The sequence below is a fragment of the Amphiura filiformis genome, chromosome 17 (assembly GCF_039555335.1).
Source record: "Amphiura filiformis chromosome 17, Afil_fr2py, whole genome shotgun sequence".
In the NCBI taxonomy this organism is placed as follows: domain Eukaryota; kingdom Metazoa; phylum Echinodermata; class Ophiuroidea; order Amphilepidida; family Amphiuridae; genus Amphiura; species Amphiura filiformis.
The window spans coordinates 12,636,631-12,657,801 of NC_092644.1; the positions used below are offsets into that span (position 1 = coordinate 12,636,631).

The 21,171-nt window shown below is 37.1% G+C and overlaps 1 protein-coding gene across 1 annotated transcript in view; it reads left to right on the plus strand.

The window, feature by feature from the left end:
* Nucleotides 1-900: 900 nt before the first annotated feature.
* The window catches only part of LOC140136975 (uncharacterized), a 36,899-nt gene continuing 16,628 nt past the window's right edge, over nucleotides 901-21,171 (plus strand). Inside the window, exons 1-5 of the mRNA XM_072158638.1 lie at nucleotides 901-1,200; nucleotides 3,003-3,232; nucleotides 4,305-4,412; nucleotides 5,473-5,610; nucleotides 16,913-17,275. Coding sequence (XP_072014739.1) covers nucleotides 936-1,200; nucleotides 3,003-3,232; nucleotides 4,305-4,412; nucleotides 5,473-5,610; nucleotides 16,913-17,275 — 1,104 coding nt within the window. The 5' untranslated portion in view covers nucleotides 901-935. The remainder of the gene's footprint in view (nucleotides 1,201-3,002; nucleotides 3,233-4,304; nucleotides 4,413-5,472; nucleotides 5,611-16,912; nucleotides 17,276-21,171) is intronic.

Sequence of the window (21,171 nt, forward strand, 5' to 3'; positions counted from 1 at the left end):
TAGGTTCTATAGGGACAGTTGATATGCTGGGGAATTGTGTGAGGCACTGCACAGGTTCTATAGGGACAGTTGATGTGCTGGGGAATTGTGTGAGGCACTGCACAGGTTCTATAGGGACAGTTGATGTGCTGGGGAATTGTGTGAGGCACTGCATAGGTTCTACAGGGACAGTTGATGTGCTGGGGGTGTGAGGCACTGCATAGGTTCTATAGGGACAGTTGCTGAGGAATTGTGCGAGACACTGTGCAGGTTCTATAGGGACAGTTGGTGTGCTGGGGAATTGTGTGAGGCACTGCGTAGGTTCTATAGGGACAGTTGATGTGCTGGGGGTTGTGTGAGGCACTGCATAGGTTCTACAGGGACAGTTGATGTGCTGGGGAAATTGTGTGAGGCACTGCATAGTTTCTATAGGGACAGTTGATGTGCTGGGGAAATTGTGTTAGGCACTGCGGAGGTTCGTAGGGACAGTTGATGTGCTAGGGGGAATTGTGTGAGGCACTGCATAGGTTCTACAGGGACAGTTGATGTGCTGGGGGAATTGTGTGAGGCACTGCATAGGTTCTATAGGGACAGTTGCTGAGGAATTGTGCGAGACACTGCGCAGGTTCTATAGGGACAGTTGGTGTGTTGGGGAATTGTGTGAGGCACTGCGTAGGTTCTATAGGGACAGTTGATGTGCTGGGGGAATTGTGTGAGGCACTGCACAGGTTTTATAGGGACAGTTCATGTGCTGAGGCATGGTGTGAGGCACTGCATAGGTTCTGTAGGGACAGTTGATGTGCTGGGGGAATTGGGCGAGGCACCGCGATATGGCAGTTGATGTGCTGGGGGAATTGTGTAAGGCACTGTGTAGGTTCTATAGGGACAGTTGATGTGCTGGGGGAATTGGGCGAGAAACGAAAGACTCCTCCAATACCAAGCCTCCAGAGGAACCTATGCAGATCAGTGATGGTGATGTAGAAAGGGAATTAGGAACAGAGACGAAGACAGAGGACAAAGGTCCTGATGTGACAAACTCAGAATCAGTATCACTATATCAAGACCCATACAGAGAGTTCTTTGGTAAAACTGTAACAGCAATAGCAGAGTGTTGCAACATAAAGCGAGTGAAAATTAAACCAAATACCAAACTCAAACAGGAGGCGCTCATCAAATGTCTCTGCTCACAGGAAACGTATAGTCAAATGGATTATTACTCAGGTACTAGTAATATAAATTTGTGATCAGGTGATGAAAAAAACCCTGTTCTACGGGCACGAATTGCCAAGAATTTGCGTTTTGGAGAATTTTCATTTTTAATTTTGCTAAAATCATGTAAAATCAGCCATTTTGGGGCCAAAAATTAAGTAAAAAGTAAAAAATCTTAGCCTCCCGAAAAAAAACCCAGTCTGACTGACCGACCGACCCTACTTGAAAAGTTCATCTGCCCGTAGAACAGGGTTTTTTTCTTCATCGCCTAACCACATATTAGTGAATAACAAAATCATCATAAAATTTCTACAGTGTGCAATGTTTGATATGCATATGTGTTCAAGCTGGGGGAATTGTGTGAGGCACTGCACAGGTTCTATAGGGGCAATTGATGTGCTGGGGAAATTGTGTTAGGAACTGCACACATTCTATAGGGACAGCTGATATGCTTTGGGAATTGTGTTAGGCACTGCGCAGGTTCTATAGGGGCAGTTGATGTGCTGGGGGAATTGTGTGAGGCACTGCATAGGTTCTACAGGGACAGTTGATGTGCTGGGGAATTGTGTTAGGCACTGCGTAGTTTCTATAGGGACAGTTGATGTGCTGGGGAATTGTGTGAGGCACTGCATAGGTTCTATAGGGACAGTTGATGTGCTGGGGAATTGTGTGAGGCACTGCATAGGTTCTATAGGGACAGTTGATATGCTGGGGGAATTGTGTGAGGCACTGCACAGGTTCTATAGGGACAGTTGATGTGCTGGGGAATTGTGTGAGGCACTGCACAGGTTCTATAGGGACAGTTGATGTGCTGGGGAATTGGCACTGCATAGGTTCTACAGGGACAGTTGATGTGCTGGGGGAATTGTGTGAGGCACTGCATAGGTTCTATAGGGACAGTTGCTGAGGAATTGTGCGAGACACTGTGTAGGTTCTATAGGGACAGTTGGTGTGCTGGGGAATTGTGTGAGGCACTGCGTAGGTTCTATAGGGACAGTTGATGTGCTGGGGAATTGTGTGAGGCACTGCATAGGTTCTACAGGGACAGTTGATGTGCTGGGGAAATTGTGTGAGGCACTGAATAGTTTCTATAGGGACAGTTGATGTGCTGGGGAAATTGTGTTAGGCACTGCGTAGTTTCTATAGGGACAGTTGATGTGCTGGGGGAATTGTGTGAGGCACTGCATAGGTTCTACAGGGACAGTTGATGTGCTGGGGGAATTGTGTGAGGCACTGCATAGGTTCTATAGGGACAGTTGCTGAGGAATTGTGCGAGACACTGCGCAGGTTCTATAGGGACAGTTGGTGTGTTGGGGAATTGTGTGAGGCACTGCGTAGGTTCTATAGGGACAGTTGATGTGCTGGGGGAATTGTGTGAGGCACTGCACAGGTTTTATAGGGACAGTTCATGTGCTGAGGCATGGTGTGAGGCACTGCATAGGTTCTGTAGGGACAGTTGATGTGCTGGGGGAATTGGGCGAGGCACTGCGTAGGTTCTATATGGACAGTTGATGTGCTGGGGGAATTGTGTAAGGCACTGTGTAGGTTCTATAGGGACAGTTGATGTGCTGGGGGAATTGGGCGAGGCACTGTGTAGGTTCTATAGGGACAGTTAATGTGCTGAGGGAATTGTGGGAGGCACTGTAGGTTCTATAGGGACAGTGCTGGGGGAATTGTGCAAGGCGCTACATAGGTTTTATACGGACAGACAATTTGCTGGGGGAATTGTGTAAGACACTGCGCAGGTTATACTGTGTTTTCAATGATCTCTATTCTTGACTATTTATAAGGCATGTTGTTGCTCCACTATACAGGTCTTACTCAAAACCTTAATGGAATTCAAAAGGATGTACGCAAACATGTGTCACGACAAGATTGGATCGATGTTGTTGAAGAATACAAATCAAAAGTGGAAAATATGTATGAAGCTTCCCACGTACAGGTCAAGCAAATGCAAAACTACTACGAAACTTTTCAATTTGTGAAAGAAATCAGAGCAGAAGTAGACGCGGTACTCACTGAGGAAAGCAGTATTCCTCACCAGGTAGGGTTCATATAATAGAGGCCGTCAGCCTTTCGCCATGATACACGTGCACGTGTTCATGCGCCAGACACTACGCGCAGGGCGCAGCTTGCCACGCAGCTCTTTTCACGCATCGACGCGGTGATTTTGCTGTTCGCGCATGGAGATTGAACGACCATCGCTGCGTGTACTCTGTCGCGGCCTCGATAGCTTATTGTGATGTAAGCAGGATAAGTTTTCTCTTGACCATTGGTTTCTATGAAGGCAGGAAACTACTGAAATTTATGGAAGCCAATGTTGAAAAGTCTCCCATTTTTTTCTTAAAGAGGGGTAACCCTATCGGTTAATTAGAATATGGATTTTCTTCAAACTTATCTACAATGTCAAATATTGTGCAGTGTGAAATTTTGATAAAGTGGTAACCGCCAAGAAGCTGTTTTTCAAAATTTCTCCGAAAATGCATCGATTTGAAGCATCAAAATGCAGATTGGTAATGAGAAAAATATGATCCATTATGATGTCAAAAACTCATCAACAAAGAGAAAAATCGGGATGATGATGCTGTCGATCGGGTTAAGGACCTTTAACTAAATTTTTGGTTAGACTGTTCACTTACACAGTCATTCAATTTGAGGCAGAGTGTATTAGGCAAAAAAAAATGTTATGTTGCCCTCAAGTGGGAAAAATGGAAGAGTTGGGTCTGTCGGTCAAACCTTTTTTTCAAACCTTCAGTTTTTAAAAATCCCCACTATATATTAAATAATGCTTCTTCCATTAGGGACATTTGCCAATTTTGACTACTGGATACTTGTTAGATAACCAATTTAAGACTAGTCTTTCAATAAAATATTAAATTTGAAGTAAAAACATTGATTTTTTGAACATATGTGTAAAAATCATCATTAAAAAAAAACTTGCGACCCTGATTTTTCAGGATTTAGGGTCGGTCGCTGAGGGCAACGCAACAATTTTTTTTGCCTTATAGTTATTAAATCTGAGTCTAGCTATTTTCAGCTACTTACAATAGCAACTTCTCAAGCTTTTCTAGAAATCAAGCACATAATTTTACATTTTTTATTTTATTTTATTTCAGTGTGAACTTCTTTGTAAACTAGGGATGAAGAAATATATCCATGCATGCAGAGGTGCAATGGTTGATTGGTTCTGCTATGTGTGCATGAGAGATTATGTTGACTATCAGGTACAACAATTCTAAAGTATATTTTTACCATATGTGACATGATCAAGGGGAATGAGTCACATGTCTGCAATTTTCAATTAGAAGTTTTCTACATCATTTTCTGGCAGTTTACAAATGCTACATTTTGATGCAAACCCCATCAAAATCGGACATTTGTTTACCGAGTTATGAGCAACTTATCAATGGCTAAAAACAATAAAACAAAAGAATTTGAACACTGTTTTTGCCAATATCTCAAAAACAATATTAGCGACATCCAACTCATTCCCCTTGATCATGTCACATATGTGACCCAACACCAGCAAATGAGGCTATAATATCGGCAAATCCCAATTTGAATTATGGGTGAGTTAGCGCAGCGGTAGTTCCCTCGCTTTGCACCACTGAGGTCCCGGGTTCAAGCCCCGGCGCGGCCCAAGGACTCATGTGCACTTGGTTTATCCCGATTCCATGCACGCTCTCGCAGGTTTTCTCCGGGATCTCCGGTTTCCTCCTGTATCGCAAAAATCGGTGATTAGTTGTTTGGTTATCAAAAAACCTTCCTTTACCCAATGGAATTTGGGGAGCTGCACAGATAATTGTGGATGTTACAATCTAAATGCGGATAGGTGTGCGCCGTTCGGCAGCAACTGGCCTAGTTGATGCGACCTGATTGTGATGATTCACCATTGCAGCGAAATTACAGCGTCCTCTAAGATCTGGGGAAAGGCGCTTTATAAATCCAAAAATTTATTTTATTATTTATTTAACAAATGTCCAACAAGGCAAAATTTGATTAAATTTTGAGAATTTGTTTGATACCCACTGTAGAGCAAAAAAAAGGGCAAAAGTAATTTTAATTTCTGATAACTAATGACAGGAATATGGTATAACCCACTTCATGGTGTTAAAATGTTCTAAATTCCTGTAGAATAATGATATTAAAATCTCAATTTTGGCGCTATATGATCAAATTAGATGTAGTGCCTAAACAAGTGCATACTTGGGCCAGTGCTATAAAACTGCTGTTCTCCGGTACCGGTAGTAGCAATTGTTAAGTCTTATATATTTTGGTTTGCAGATTTACAGTGATCATGTGAGAGGCAAAGGACATCGCAAGGGACACGATGAGAATATTATCAAAGCAGGAACTACAATAGGGAACATGTTCCTTATTAAGTATCTCCAAAGGAATCTCATAGCAGCTCAGCACAAGGAGGTATGCCAAATAGACCAGAAAAAATTGTTTGATTGTCCGTAGATCCATAGGGTAGGGTCAGTCAGATTTTTTGTTCTTTTTAAAAAAGTCATAGCTAACAAAACATGATTGTATGCCTTAATTTCCTTAATAAATAGTCCATGTAGGTGTGAATTGGGATATTTCTCTACTGTATGCCACTTCATTCATATTTTTAAATGGTTTACATGTGTGGAGAGAATCTTTGAAATACTTTTCAGGATGTCAGCAATTTTGAAAGGAATTATTGTAATGTTTTCTTTTTCAATTGGTAACTTTACCTGCATGATTTATATATCGCTCCCACGCTTTTTAGAAACCCACCCTTTATACAGCAAAATTTTAACCCCCACCATGGACAAACAATGTTTTTGTACAGTAAAACCACAAAAATACCCTGTTTTCCAGATTTCCCAGATAAGGGTCGGTCGGATGGTGACATAATCTTAATCATCCACAGAGGGAGTGTGAATTTCAGAAGTGGTTACCTGAATGGGGGACTCCATTGTAAATGTACATATATGGTCGAATCCAACCAAAAGTGTCCACGGGCCAAAAATAAAAATCCGAAATAAAAATGTCTCCACAATTTTTTCCTTTTGCCCATTGATTGATGACATATTGGCCTTATAGGAACCAAAAGTGCCATTACTAATCTTGAAAAATAAATCCAGGACGTGTGATAGTAAATGTGATATCAAATCCCAATGTTACCTACGAATACCACTAGGATGCTTTCACTATCGCAATACTAATCAACCTAAAACAAATGGAAAATTCCCATTATAACGCTTTTTTCGTGTAATGTAGACCACAGGGTGTCAAGAAAATGCTAGCTCAACCAGAAAATATTTGTTTTTATTTTTATAACGCGATCAATATGATCTTAGTCAATTTATGCTAGTTTTTTTTGAAAATGAAGTTTAGGTCAGTTTCTGTATTTTATTTATCAAATGAGTATGAATCAATTTACGCATTGTATAAGAATGAGTAGGATATATGTTTTCAAGAATATTAGGAATTATACGCATACACCTAACGCTTTATACAATGAAAAGGTGAAGAAACCCGGTATTCGTGAGGTAACATGAGCGATTTAACAATATCTATATTGAGTTTAGAGGTTTAAATTTTGCTATTATGGTAATGAATTAATAAAATGGTAGTTTTAGATCTCTTTCAGATGGTACGTCCAAATGAATAAATGCTATTACCTTAGATCAAAAAATTTGATGCTTTTAGCAAGATTTTGACCACTTCATTTTGATATACAAGTAGTTAATCAGTAATTTTACATAATAAATAATTGTTGAATGAATCTGTATATGGGTAATAATAGTGTCCTGGGGTACCGCTTAAAGTTTTTGACAATTAATTTCCATTGGTAGGGACACTTCATTACACATGTCATCATGTATTATGCTGTATTCGAAGGTAACATTTCGGTATTTGTAGGTAAGAATTAGACTTTTGGTGGATATCGCAATCAAAACTTCATTTTATAAAGCACTTTGAATGTATTATTTTCTTTATGTTCGTTTATTGATACTTTAGACCCTATCATGTATTAATAATGTCGGTTCACAGCGTTGAAAGAGGATTGAAGTAAGAAACAAAGGCACTAAAGTGACTTTAATTTGCTTAATTGCACACAAATCGCTTAAAACCGTTATTGCAGACTTGTGAAGTCCATCTTGGAGTCAGTTACGCCTTGTGGCCTTTCGCTTTGAGGGCAACTACAATTAGCTTTATACCAGGGTCCATCACTGTGTTGTCTAGATCATGAGACAATGAGAACAGTCGTTTTTTCCATGGTATTCGTAGGTAACCTTAGCGAAAACGTCAAAAGTTACCTTCGAATAAATCAATTCTCGCTATTCGCAATTAGGGCGCCGCCAGCGGTTTGCGATGTAATCGTGATGTATCATGGGAAAAGGTCGACATCCAAGTCCGCGCAATACGAATATTACCATGCTATTACATAGGAACACGTGACAACATTTTTTTAGTTTGTCAAAATAAACGTGTTACACGCGAATCGATACTCAATAATACTTAATAATGTGATTTGAAATGTGCACAATTAATTTTTTCTCTATCGATTTGCGTGTAATACCGTTATATTGACAAACTAAAAAATATTGTCACGTGTTCCTATGTAATAGCATGGTAATATTCATACTCATGCGGACTTGATGTCGACCTTTTCCCATGATACATCACGATTTTCCCATGATACATCACGATTACATCGCAAAACCGCTGGCGGCGCCCTTATTATGAATAGCGAGAATTTGGACACAAATTACTCAGAAACCAGAAGGTCGGTAAACATTTAAAATGAAGCACACATGACAGTTGACAAATCCAAGTATTTATCTCCTTCTAATCTTCTTTGAATCTGATTTTTCTTTCAAATGAGCAGACCGTCGTCTATTTCAGTACATATTTTTCAACAATTAAGCCGTATTCACTTTTGCATGGTGGGCATGTATGTGAATTCGCAACTTTCATTGACATATGATTTGATAGCAAACATACAGGCCTTCGTTATGTACCAATATGGGCATTGGCATGAATGGCGGTGTTTCACAATACTGTCATGATGTCAAATTGTATTCGTAGGTAACATTCGGTTACCGAAATTTACCTACGGAGACGTGCTTTTATTGTTGACATCTCAGAAATATTTAAACGCAGGCTATTGAAACTTGGTAGAAATAAAGAGTGTATTACCCTGCACCTATTGCTTAACTATTGTTTACTATTCTCTCACTTTTGGAAATGACACAGCTTTTAACATGTATTCGGAGGCAATGCATATTTTTTACCAAACCTACCTTTGTGCCATTTAGAATTTCTGGCAGCTAAACACAATAATAAAGATGTCCGAATGCAATGCATTTCAATATTGGACATATCAAAGCTTGTATCAATTGCGCATTTATTAGTGATTTCCATTTTTGTCTCGCCTGATAAGGCAGGAGACTATATAATCACTTTTCCGTATGTATGTATGTGTGTAGGGGTGTATGTGCGTAGGGGTGTGTGTATGTGACAAATTTGGTTAAAGTTTTGGTTAAAGTTTGCCTTCCGCCTATTTTCTCGGAGATTAGGAGTCGCACATTCCTCAAACTTGGTGGGTGGGTGCATCTTGACCCGAGACACGACCGGTTTGTATTGGTTAGTGGGTCAAGGTCACTGAGGTCATCCAGGGGTCATCTGAGGTAAAATTAGTAAAAACTGTCGTATTGGCATGAAACTTGGTGGGTACAGTCAACATTTAACACGGAATGTCTGGTAGAAGCAGACAGACCGGGGAAAACGAGGGTAGGCAGATTTCTTTCATGCTTTGATGGTTGAGCAAGTGTCCCAAGTTATGCACACTGGTGACATTGAAAAAATCTCACGACCCCTCTGGTACGAGATACAAGACCCCAGGGCTGCCAACTAGTACGATTTTTCCGTATTTCGTACGGAAATTGGTCAAGAATACGGGAGTACGGATTTGTGTCCTAAAATACGTTTTTCAAAAAGTTTGATATATGTATTAAAAGTAAGGCTATTCAGAGATTTTCACTGCTCGTATTTGGCAAAATACAGACCTGCCAACTGTCCCCCAGTCCCGCATTCCAAAGTTTAAAACCTGAAAATATGGAACGTGCCACATTTCCGTCCATTAATAAATAATATAATGTGCATGCACGATCCGAAAGTCGGTAGGAAAACGATGTCGGAATACATCTTGTAGACCTATTCTTTTGCACAAATAGAGCTAAATAGTTAACTAAATACCTTCAGAAGACATAGCATAGTAGCAGTTGCATGTTTATAATGAAAACTATTAATGTGCATGCATAATCCGAAAGTCAGGAAAAATTGTGCTGAAACCATCTTGTAGGCCTATTAAATAATTTGTTTTATTTGTATTTTATTGTGTTTTTTTATTAACCATCTAACTGCTACATCCCGTGCTACATTATGCTATGTCTTCTGAAGGTATGTAGTCAACTATTTAGCGCTATTGGTGCAAAAGAATAGGCCTACAAGTTGGTGTCCGACACCGTTTTTCTTTCCACTTTCGGTTGATGCATGCACATTAAAATTAATAGTAAATAGGCCTACAAGATGGTTTCCAACGTCATATCTCGAAATGGTGCATGCACATTATTATTTTCATTAACCATTCAACTGCTATGACAGGCTATGTCTTCTGAAGGTATTTAGTTAACTCTGTAGCTCCATGGTGAAAAGAATATTTAAGCCTACAAGATGGTTTCCTACATTGTTTTTGCTCATGACTTTGGCACATTGGGGTGGGGGTGGGTGGGTGGGTGGTCCACTTAAATCAATAAATTATTAGTTTTAAATTGGGCTTCACATATGTGTAAGTCAGATGCATAGGTCATGTAATAAAGCCAGTACAAAAGTTTAAAAAATGCTTCGTACATGGTTAAGTATAGGGGAGTGAACATTTCAAAGTGCTGTAACTTGGAAATGGAACCTCTTTGAAAATTAGTGTTTCTCATGAAAACATGCTGTTTTTAGGGTTTCAAACAGGTTTGTGAATGATTAAAAGCTGGGGCTTGAACACCCACCCACCAAGGCGCTGCCCTGGTACTTTTTACATGTGCCTAGTGACATCTCTGCAAAAGCGCCCTCAACAGCGACCTCTTGTGATTTTTTTTTTTTTCCTTTTTTTATTTTAAATTTAATCCTTTCACTACAGTGCTGTGATTAAGCCAAAAAAGTTGTTTCTCAGGAATATTGATTTTGAGATATAGCCAGTAATCCCTATCAACTTTCTTTGTATTTTATTGTTTTGAGTAACACTAAAATGCCTATATCTTGAGAACCGTAAGTATATTTTCAAAATACGGATTTTGTATGCAAAATACTGATTTTGAGGTTGGAAAATACTGAAATGTGTTTTTCAAAGTTGGCAGCCCTGAGACCCCCCTAAAATGACCCCCTGCCTCCCCCTTTCCAACAACAAAAAAGCTAGAAAATGGGTATTTTCAAGATGATCAAATATATAGAAAACCATTCACAATCAAAAATATACTCTGCAGGTATTAAGCTGACATATTAATCTTAACGGATATGAAAGAAAAAGTAAAAAATCTAATTGGGTTGTTCCATTTTTTAGGAGGGGTGTTTTCCTATTTTTCACTTTTTGAGAAAAAGTGAAAAAGTCGTTTTTTAACACTCTTTGACGGAAAAAATAAAAACCTTCATCCCTTTTAATTTTTTTTTTTTTTTCACATGTAAACTAGTTTCATACAAGACTAATTAAATAAAGAAATAAAAATCATGGAGAGTATTTTAATTTACGAGATAGAAGCCCCGGAAGTGGACTACTTTTTCCATATTCTACCATGCAGATGTTGTAAAGATATTGGGTTTAAATGGTTTTTTTTTTTTTTTTTTGTGTATTTTTAATAAACAAAAATTGTTTTTCCTTTATAATGTCTAAGATGACAATCAAAGGTATTTTGAAGCCCGGTTATTCCATTATAATACAGAGGTATCACCCTAGAACATCTCAAGTTTGCTTATAATGGGGCCTAAAAAGCTAGAAAATTAGTATTTTCACGATGATCAAATATATAGAAAACCATTCACAATCAAAAATATACTCTGCAGGTTTTAAGTTGACATATTAATCTTAACGGATATGAAAGAAAAAGTAAAAAATCTAATTGGGTTGTTCCAATTTTTAGGAGGGGTGTTTTCCTATTTTTCACTTTTTGAGAAAAAGTTAAAAATGCGTTTTTTACCTTCATACCTTTTAATTTTTTTAATTTTCACATGTAAACTATAGTTTCATATAAGACTAATTAAATAAAGAAATAAAAATCATGGAGAGTATTTTAATTTACAAGATAGAAGCCCCGGAAGTGGACTACTTTTTCCATATTCTAGCATGCAGATGTTCTAAAGATATTGAGTTTAATTGGTTTTTTGAAGTCTTGATTGTGTATTTTTAATAAAAAGAAATTGTTTTTCCTTTATAACGTCTAAGGTTACAATCAAAGGTATTTTGAAGCGCGGGCTATTTAGGAGGGGTGTTTTTCTATTTTTCACTTTTTGAAAAAAAGGGAAAAATGTGTTTTTTACCCACTAGAATGCAGATGTTGTAAATATATTGAATTTAAATGGTTATTTGAAGTCTTTGTTTCTCCTTTATATTGTCTAATATTACACTCAAGGGTATTTTGATGTGTGGGGTATTCCATTATAATACAGAGGTGTTTCTCAAGAAAGTTAGCTTATAATGGTCCAATAACATCAACAAAGGTAGAAAATTGGTATTTTCATGATGAACAAAGATATAGAAAACCCTTCTCAATCAAAAATATAATCTGCATGTGTTAAGTTAAATTACTCTGAATAAGACTACGAATATAAGAGAAAAGGTAAAAAAATCCGAATGGTTTGTTCCATTTTGGGGAGGGTGTTTTCCTACTTTTCACCTTTTGAGAAACAGTGAATAATGTGATTTGTAACCAATATTTTGATGCAAAAATAAAACCTCCATATATTTTATTTTTTTAATTTTCACAGGTTAACTAAGGGCTCGGATAGCGATGTTTTCACAGATTTCTTTGTCAGAATTGAGAGCACATGAACCTTCTGATATCAAATAGTTTTGCTTTTTTGAAATGTGTGATATAATAGGTTTTTTTTTTCAAATATACCAAAAACATTTTGATCTTTTTGGGAAAATATGTATATCTTTAATATATGAAAGGTCAAAAATTTTAATTGATCGTCGGCGTCGGCTTTTCATCCCAGCTACATATAGGCCTATAGGCCTACTTGAAGTACATATCGTTTGCCATCAAATTTGTATTATATCGTGAATTTCAAAAATCAAAATTAGTTGATATCGGAAGCACATTCCTCGTATTCAGAATGTAGTTCGATATGCCTGATGTGCTCTCACGTCACATACAAAACATATGAAACGCCGCTATCCGCACCCTTAATTTCAGACTAATAAATAAAGAAATACAAGTCATGGAGGATATTTTAGTTTACGAGGTACACATGCCAGAAGTGGACTACTTTTTTGAAATGCTTGAATGCAGATGTTTTTAAGATATGGGCTTTTAATCTTTAATGTGTATTTATAATTAAAATATACTTTGTTTTCAGTGTGGCGCCGGGGTGCTATCCGCAACAAATGCCCCCAGTCAGAACTCTTTCCCCATTGGTGGACATGTAAGTAAGATGCAATGGTTGTCTCAATGATATGACTGCATATTTGTGCAAACAGCAATAGTGGAATAATGTTTTCAAAACAATAAAATATTTTCCTATAAAAACACACAAATTAAAATAAGGAAATAAGGCATTTTGAACATTTTGAACATGGAGACATGGATATTTAAAAAAACCCATTTTTTAAGTCTTTTGTTGCTTATTGTTATATATAAATAACCATATTAAGTTTGAAGTTAATGCAACTCTCCTAATTAGCATCATATTGTAGAGATATGAGCATTTAGCATACCGCACATCTATTATCTGCTCAATATCAGCCATTTTAAACAGTGGAATATAGCAAAAACCATGATAAACTAAGTTTTCTACAAACACCCCTTTGAAAAAATGGACTAACCCTGGCTAATATCACATGTTGGTATCACTGTAGTCATGTGGTATGGAGTGATAAACAAAATATTGCAGTTTTTAATTGAAGTCATTTCCATATGCAGTTCCTAAGATTAGGAACTAAGGCATTTTGAACATGGAGACTGGATATTAAAAAAACCCATTTTTAAGTCTTTCGTTGCTTATTGTTATAACAATATTTGTCAAGTTTGACCAAGTTAATGCAACTCTCCTAATTAGCATCATATTGTAGAGATATGAGCACTTAGCATACCATGCAGCTATTATCTGCTCAATGTCAGCCATTTTACACAGTGGAATATAGCAAAAACCATGACACCCCAGTTTTCTACAAACACCCCTTTGAAATAATGGACTAACCCTGGCTAATATCACATGTTTGTGTCACTGTAGTCATGTGGCATAGAGAGATAAACAAAATGTTGCAGTTTTGAATTGAAGTCATCATCATATGCAGTGATATAGAAGTAGAAGTGTAAGTAACAAAAATGCCTCATTTGACTAATTGTTAAAAGTGCCCTGAATTGGTGGATATGTAAGTAAAATACTAAAGAAGTCTCCATGATTTAGAATGCATTTTTGTAAACATGAAGAGTGGGGTAATTTATGACAAAAAAAAAAAAAAAGATATGAAGGTTTTTATTTTTTCCCTCAAAGATTGGGGAAAATTAGGCATTTTCAACATTTTAAAAATACAAGAATATAGTCTCACCCCTCATGCTGAAAATGGAACATTCCAAACATTTTTAAAGCTTGCTGTGCATTTTTATATAGTAAAAATATGTAATATTACATGACAGAAAAAGTAAAGTGATAAACCATTGTGTTATATTCAAACATGTCATCTGAAATGTGTGCAAAATTCAATATTTTCAAATTTGTCAGGGGTTAGCAGACGCCAATTTTAGGGGCGGTTTTAGGGGGTCTGGTATCTTGCTCAGGGGGATATGAGAATTTTTCATCACCATTTTCATGAATACTTTAGGGAACCTAATGAAACTTCAAAATATGAGTAAAAAATGCTGACCCCTCTTTTCCTAGATTTTGCTATATTGTACTGTTTTCTGAGATATGTAGTGTTAAAGCTTAATTCGTGGTGGGTACAGTCAACTTTTAAAGCCAAATTTTTGGAAGGTCATTTTGGGGTCACCAGGGGTCATCTGAGGTCAATTTAGTAAAAACTGTCGTATGGGCATGAAACTTGGTGGGTACAGTCGACATTTAAAGCTTAATTCTTGGGAAGGTCATTTCGAGGTCACCAGGGGTCATCTGAGGTCAAATTAGTAAAAATTGTCTGATGGGCATGAAAATTGGTGGGTACAGTCAACTTTTAAAGCCAAATTTTTGGAAGGTCATCGCCTGGGGTCACCAGGGGTCATCTGAGGTTATTAGTAAAAACTGTCCGATGGGCATGAAAATTGGTGGGTACAGTCAACTTTTAAAGCCAAAATTTTGGAAGGTCATTTTGGGGTCACCAGGGGTCATCTGAGGTCAATTGAGGTCAAATTAGTAAAAACTGTCCGATGGGCATGAAAATTGGTGGGTACAGTCAACTTTTAAAACCAATTTTTGTCTCGCCTGATAAGGCAGGAGACTATATAATCACTTTTCCGTATGTATGTGTGGGGGTGGGGGTGTGCGTGTGTGACAAATTTGATTAAAGTTTTGGTTTTCGCCTATTTTCTCGGAGACTAGGAGTCGCACGTTTCTCAAACTTGGTGGGTGGGTGCATCTTGACCCGAGACAAAACCGGTTTGTATTGGTTAGTGGGTCAAGGTCACTGAGGACCTCTTGAGGTCATCTGAGGTCAAGTCAACATTTCAAGCCAAATTTTTGAAGGTCATTTCAAGGTCACCAGGGGTCATCTGAGGTCAAATTAGTAAAAACTGTCGGATGGGCATGAAACTTGGTGGGTACAGTCAACATTTAAAGCCAAATTTTTGGAAGGTCATTTCGGGGTCACCAGGGGTCATCTGAGGTCAAATTAGTAAAAACTATCGGATGTGCATGAAACTTGGTGGGTACAGTCAACATTTAAAGCCAAATTTTTGGAAGGTCATTTCGAGGTCACCAGGGGTCATCTGAGGTCAAATTAGTAAAACTGTCGATGGACATGAAACTTGGTGGGTACAGTCAACATTTAAAGCCAAATTTTTGGAAGATCATTTCGAGGCCACCAGGGGTCATCTGAGGTCAAATTATTAAAAACTGTTGTGTGGGTATGAAACTTAGTGGATACAGTCAACATTTAGAGCCAAAGTTTTGGAAGGTCAATTCAGGGTCACCAGGGGTCAAATTAGTAAAAACTGTTGCATGGGCATGAAACTTGGTGGGCACAGTCACCATCAGCCAGATAATCGTGCCTAGCCGATAACCGCCAAATTCATTTACCTCTACCAAAAGTAATCACAAAAGCAGGCGGTTGCGAAAGCAGGCGAGACTCGTGGTTCGAGAACCGCCTTGTTTAAAGATATATCTAGTGCTATGAAAAATTGTATTCGTAGGTAATGTAAAATAATACCACTCCAAAAGTTATCACAAAAAATTCATAATTATGTACAAATATGTGAAAAATTGAACAGGCAATCTTTGAATACACACCTTTCAGGAAATCAATTTAGATTCAATCCAATGACTTCTTTTCATAACTGATTTAGATGTTTTTAAAATACTTTAAGAAATATTTTGAAAAAATGGGTAAAAATAGCATGTTGGGGTCTCTGTGTCTAAGTTTTTCACAGAAGGGGTCTTATTATATATGGCGCGAAGCGTATGATCAAAGCAAATAAACACAATACAAAAACGAATGCCAATTGATTAATTCCTTTAATTTATGGCCCTGAACATGCCGTGTACACTTTTCGTTGGATTCGACCATATGTGATGCAATCAAGCAAAATCAGTCGGAACTCGGAAATATTGATTTTGAGATATTGCCAAACAAAGGAACTATTTCCTTTTGTTTCCTTTTGTTTTGGAAACTATTTATTTGCTCATATCTTTGGAAGTGGTTGTTCAATTTCAATGAGGTTTTCTACAATATGCAGCTTTGTAAATGCTTTTTACTATCCTATAAGAAACTGAAAATTTAATATTTTCAAGTTCCGACTGATTTTGCTTGATCGCATCACATATGTCTTCTATAGGGAGTGTATAATTATGTATGGATTTCAAATGGAATTGCCCAATTGGAAAGAATTGTTACTTGATTCATGTCATTTTCAAACTCCATCACTCATTAACACTTTGGTCATCAGGGACATATCCTGGCCAATAGTACAGACGTTGCATGCGCACCCTGGTGTCTATGCCTAAAACTTGCATTAATCATGCTGTTCTTGGTGCTGCGCACCACACCCTGGGGTCTACGTCATCCACCCATCTGTTGATCTCAACACGGTCATTTAATTTACACAAACGTAACTAGAATAAGCTGTTAACTTTTTGTCACAGTTTAATTAGCGTGATTTGTGGCAAATTGTATAGTGAACCTTGAATCTGGGATGGATGGTGATGATACAAAAATTAATGAATTTCAACGCCATCTCGACGAGGTGAATAAGGAAATCAACAAACTATTTGAACAACTCTGATTCTGTAACACTTACAGAATTACAATTTAAATCCATTATTATATTTGCAGCAGGATTCTAGCACCCATAGTGACCATATGGATGGAGGCATTAAATGCGTACAAGACTTGTCTCCTGATGTACGCAAAGTACTCAAAGCAAAGGAATTAGCTGAATTAGTGGATAAAGACTGGTCCCGTAGTAATCTTGAGCGGCTCAGAGATTTTATGCCGCAGATTCCAAGTGTATATATGCAGCTGAATTTTGATGACATCAGGGAGATAAGAAAGGAGTACTTGGCCGCCATCAAAGAGGCCAAGACAACGCTAGAAAGTGGAAATAAAGATAAGGAGTATAGACGTGGGATAAAGAAGTATAAGGATACTAAGCATGAATATAAGTGTGAAACCCTTAAAGGATGGATCAGGAGCCAGGTAAAGTAACACTGTGATGCGTTTAGTTGTCTTACGCTATGAAATAGAGTAAAATAAAAAATAAAAGTCACTTGATTAAAATGCGCTTTTGGTTGTTAAGATGTGTTGGTTAAGGTGGCTGTGTACTCTCAGACATGCATGTAGTAAAAGTGCAATAACTTTGTAATTATTCAGCAAAAACATATAAAAGTATACATTTTTATGAAGGCAAGACATCAATAAATCTTAATATAAATACAGATTTGGGGTAAAAACAACAATTTTGAAGAAAATCACAAAAAGTGAGTTTTTGGCAATATTTATTAGGTACATCATAACAAAAAACACTCTTTCCAAAATATTTTATTTTGTTTTTAGCTCAATCTTGAGGCTCCATTCCAAAAACGGTTTTTTAATTTTTTTGATATTGGCCTTATTTTTGAGATATTGACCATATAAGGCATCAAAATGAACTTTTAAAATTCAAAAACGCCTATTTGCACAAAATGATGCCCAAAATCGGAAATAGACCAAAATATAACAAAATGAGAAAACCGTTTCTTGAGTCGATCATGCTTTTTACGATGATCATATTTTCTTACCTATAGATGCTGTATTTATTGAGTTATCGTATACCTAAATCGTCATTTTACCGAGAAAATGAACATTGAAATAATGGCCGTTGAAGTTTAAAGTGGTCACATTTTGCACTTTCATCGAATCTCACAGGAGAATGCGACAGTTTTCGTTTTTCTACCTTACATTACATGAACATCGGGTAAATCCACGGCCCCTGAGAAGTTTGAGCGAAATCCATTCATAACTTGATACTTAAATCGGGGGAAAGAACTTGAAAAAACCACATTTTATCAACTAAAACGGAGCCATTTGACCACTAGGTTTTTGTGAAATCAGTGCTTCCGTGGTATTTCCATAAGATGCGCCGCACATGCAGATAAGCGTCGCGTATCGTCAGCGTATTTGTGCGTTAACAAATTGCGCGATCACGCAACGCGATGAGTTGTTGCTTGCTGCGTGTACCTTGCTGGTACAACAAAGATTTTCTTTCCTTTTCAATTTCAAACACGAGTGGAATAGTGAAATAAAATCCTTTAAATATTGCAGTTGGAGTTTACAAATCTGGATTTTCATTCCTTGTATTTATAAAAAACATAACAAGGTACAAACATATCCTAAAAACTCAATTTTGAGAAAGAAACAATGGCTAGAGTACACAGCCGCGTTAAAGTGAATACAGATTTGGTACTTCAGAAATGGTCTGACAAGAAAGGCCAATTTTGATTTTAAAAGGTTGCCAACATCTATGTGGAAATAATTAAAGATTTATTTCTGAAAATGATTAAATTGCTGTATTTTTGTTCATTATATTAATTTATCATCTAATGCTTCCAGGTATACAGTTTTACTGGGTATCATGTCTTTTGCACCACAATACATAGACTTTGTATTGACCCTTTTCCATAGGTTGTTCATCAAAATCAAATAAAGTCTTATGCACAGTTTTTGTATTTTTAAAGTATATACAAGGTTATTAATAAACAGGGCATCTTAATTCCATGTCAAGATGCATCCATTGCTTAAAATAGGATGTAATTACGAATTGCCCTTAAGGTTGGTCTGAACCCTGGAATTATGGAAACTTTCGGGCCTCATAACTTCTGAATTGTTGGTCTAAAGTATATATAAGTATACATATTTAGAATGGCAAAGACTTGATAAGTTCATCTGTGAGGTCAAATTTGGGCCAAAATGCCATTTTTGGCCCAAAATCCCAAAAATAACGGTTTTTGGCCCACTTCTTTTTCGTACACCTTAACAATTTTTAAAAACTAGATCAAAATATCTATGACCCGTTTTTTCATTTTTTTAAATTTTGACCAATTTCACCAAAAATATTTTTGGTGCAAATTTCTCAAAGTTGGTCGAAATTTAAAAAAATTAAAAAACAGGTCCTAGATATTTTGATCTAGTTTTTAAAAATTAATTAAAAAAAAAAAAATTTGGCCCAAGAAGAAAAACCGTTATTTTTTGGGATTTGGGGCCAAAAATGGCATTTTGGCCCAAATTTGACCTCACAGATGAACTTATCAAGTCTTTGCCATTCTAAATATGTATACTTTTATATACTTTAGACCAACAATTTAGAAGTTATGAGGCCCGAAGTTTCCATAATTCCAGGGTTCAGACCAACCTTAAACGTGGTCTTCATCCCAATCTGGCAAATTTCACCATCATTTGTTTGTCTGTTGAACCCTTTGATGTTTTCTTTTCAAATAAAACATATTTCATTTTTATGGACATATTTAGAGCTACAATATGATGCTTACTAAACTTTTGGCTTCAGTTTTTAACCGTTTCCGATGTACCAAATCTGTATTCGCTTTAACCAACATATCTTAACAACTAAAAATCATGTTGTCGCGTAAGGCTAGCCAGTGATGTTCTTCCAATACAAACCACGCAAAATAGTGTAAGACATGTTAGGCGGTCTACTTGGTTTTTTTTTTTTTGGTTTTTTTCTGTTGATGAAGTGCTTTGAGAACGTAAGTAATGTGATCTTAAAAAAGAGTTATTAAATATTATATTGCCTTTTTCCAATCGACCCAACAATCAGAAAAAATAGGATCACATATTTTTTTCATATTTGAATTTTCATGTATCTGGTATTTTTGCCTATTATGTTATTCGCACCACTTGAGTCTGATACATGTATAAAAACAAACGAGCCATTAAAAGACCTGTGTCTTCTTCTGAGAGAATAAGAATACATTGGACTGTTCCAGTTGACATTTATACACCCGTATGGAAGACATGGTATTAACCTTCCACACATGGAGTGTGAGTTTCAAATGGGGTTACCTGAATGGGTGATTCCATTAGCCATCTACACTCCCCGTGTGAGAGATTAAGGGTACTTGCCCATCAATTTCATTCAGGGCCGTGTTTGAAAAACGGCACAGCGCATTAGTAAAAAGAATAAAAAATACTAAAATTTTCACCAGGGTTCGAACCACTGCCAAGGCACTATGAATGCTAAAGATGCATAGGCTGTGCCACGGTGACTGTGTTTAACATTCGGCGATTTTCAAAGATATACATATCAACACGTTTCTAGTGTATTGAAAATCAGATTTTGGTAGGAATACAGTCATAGAAAGACATATGACTTTACTTGTCTGTTTGTTTTTCATTTAATACAAATTAATTTTGATGAATTGAACTGGTACGACTCTTAGGATTAATTTTGTAATAATAAAATGAAAACTCTGGGTCATTCACGACATCATTTGTAATTCATGTCAAAACCTGGGGAGGACCACACACATCCGTGTATACGTGCGCAATCGATACTCAATGATCCAGACAATACCATTTGAATATACCGCCCTTATGTATGCACCTGCTTGACACATCTTGTCACTTGCGGGAAGATATACTATAGGCCTATACCCTATAGCTTACAATAGATACCCCACCGTAAATACTTTCTTCGTTACCTCTCTGTGCCAGTATATACAGCGTGGTAACGCACTTTTTTGAACCATATTTTGTTCAAAAATGATAGGAAGGACTGTTTTCAGACAAATTGTTGGCTCTCGGCAGATGCTCAATGATACCGGGAAGTGTTGCAGAAAGGTAAGCGTACTCTTTATTTATTGAAAATATCACATATCAATGAATTTAAATTGGAAATCCAAAAGGAAATGTCAGGACAAAATTCTCACCTCAGAATTATTGTGAAATAAAATCAAACCAAATTTAGGCTCCATAAACAACGTCCAATTATTCACATTGGTGTTTGCTACACGTGCATATAATAAATTATGATTTGGGGCTAATTTGAGAAGAGTTAATGCCTCGAGTTTCAAAATACACCGAGTGATGTTTTTTGATCA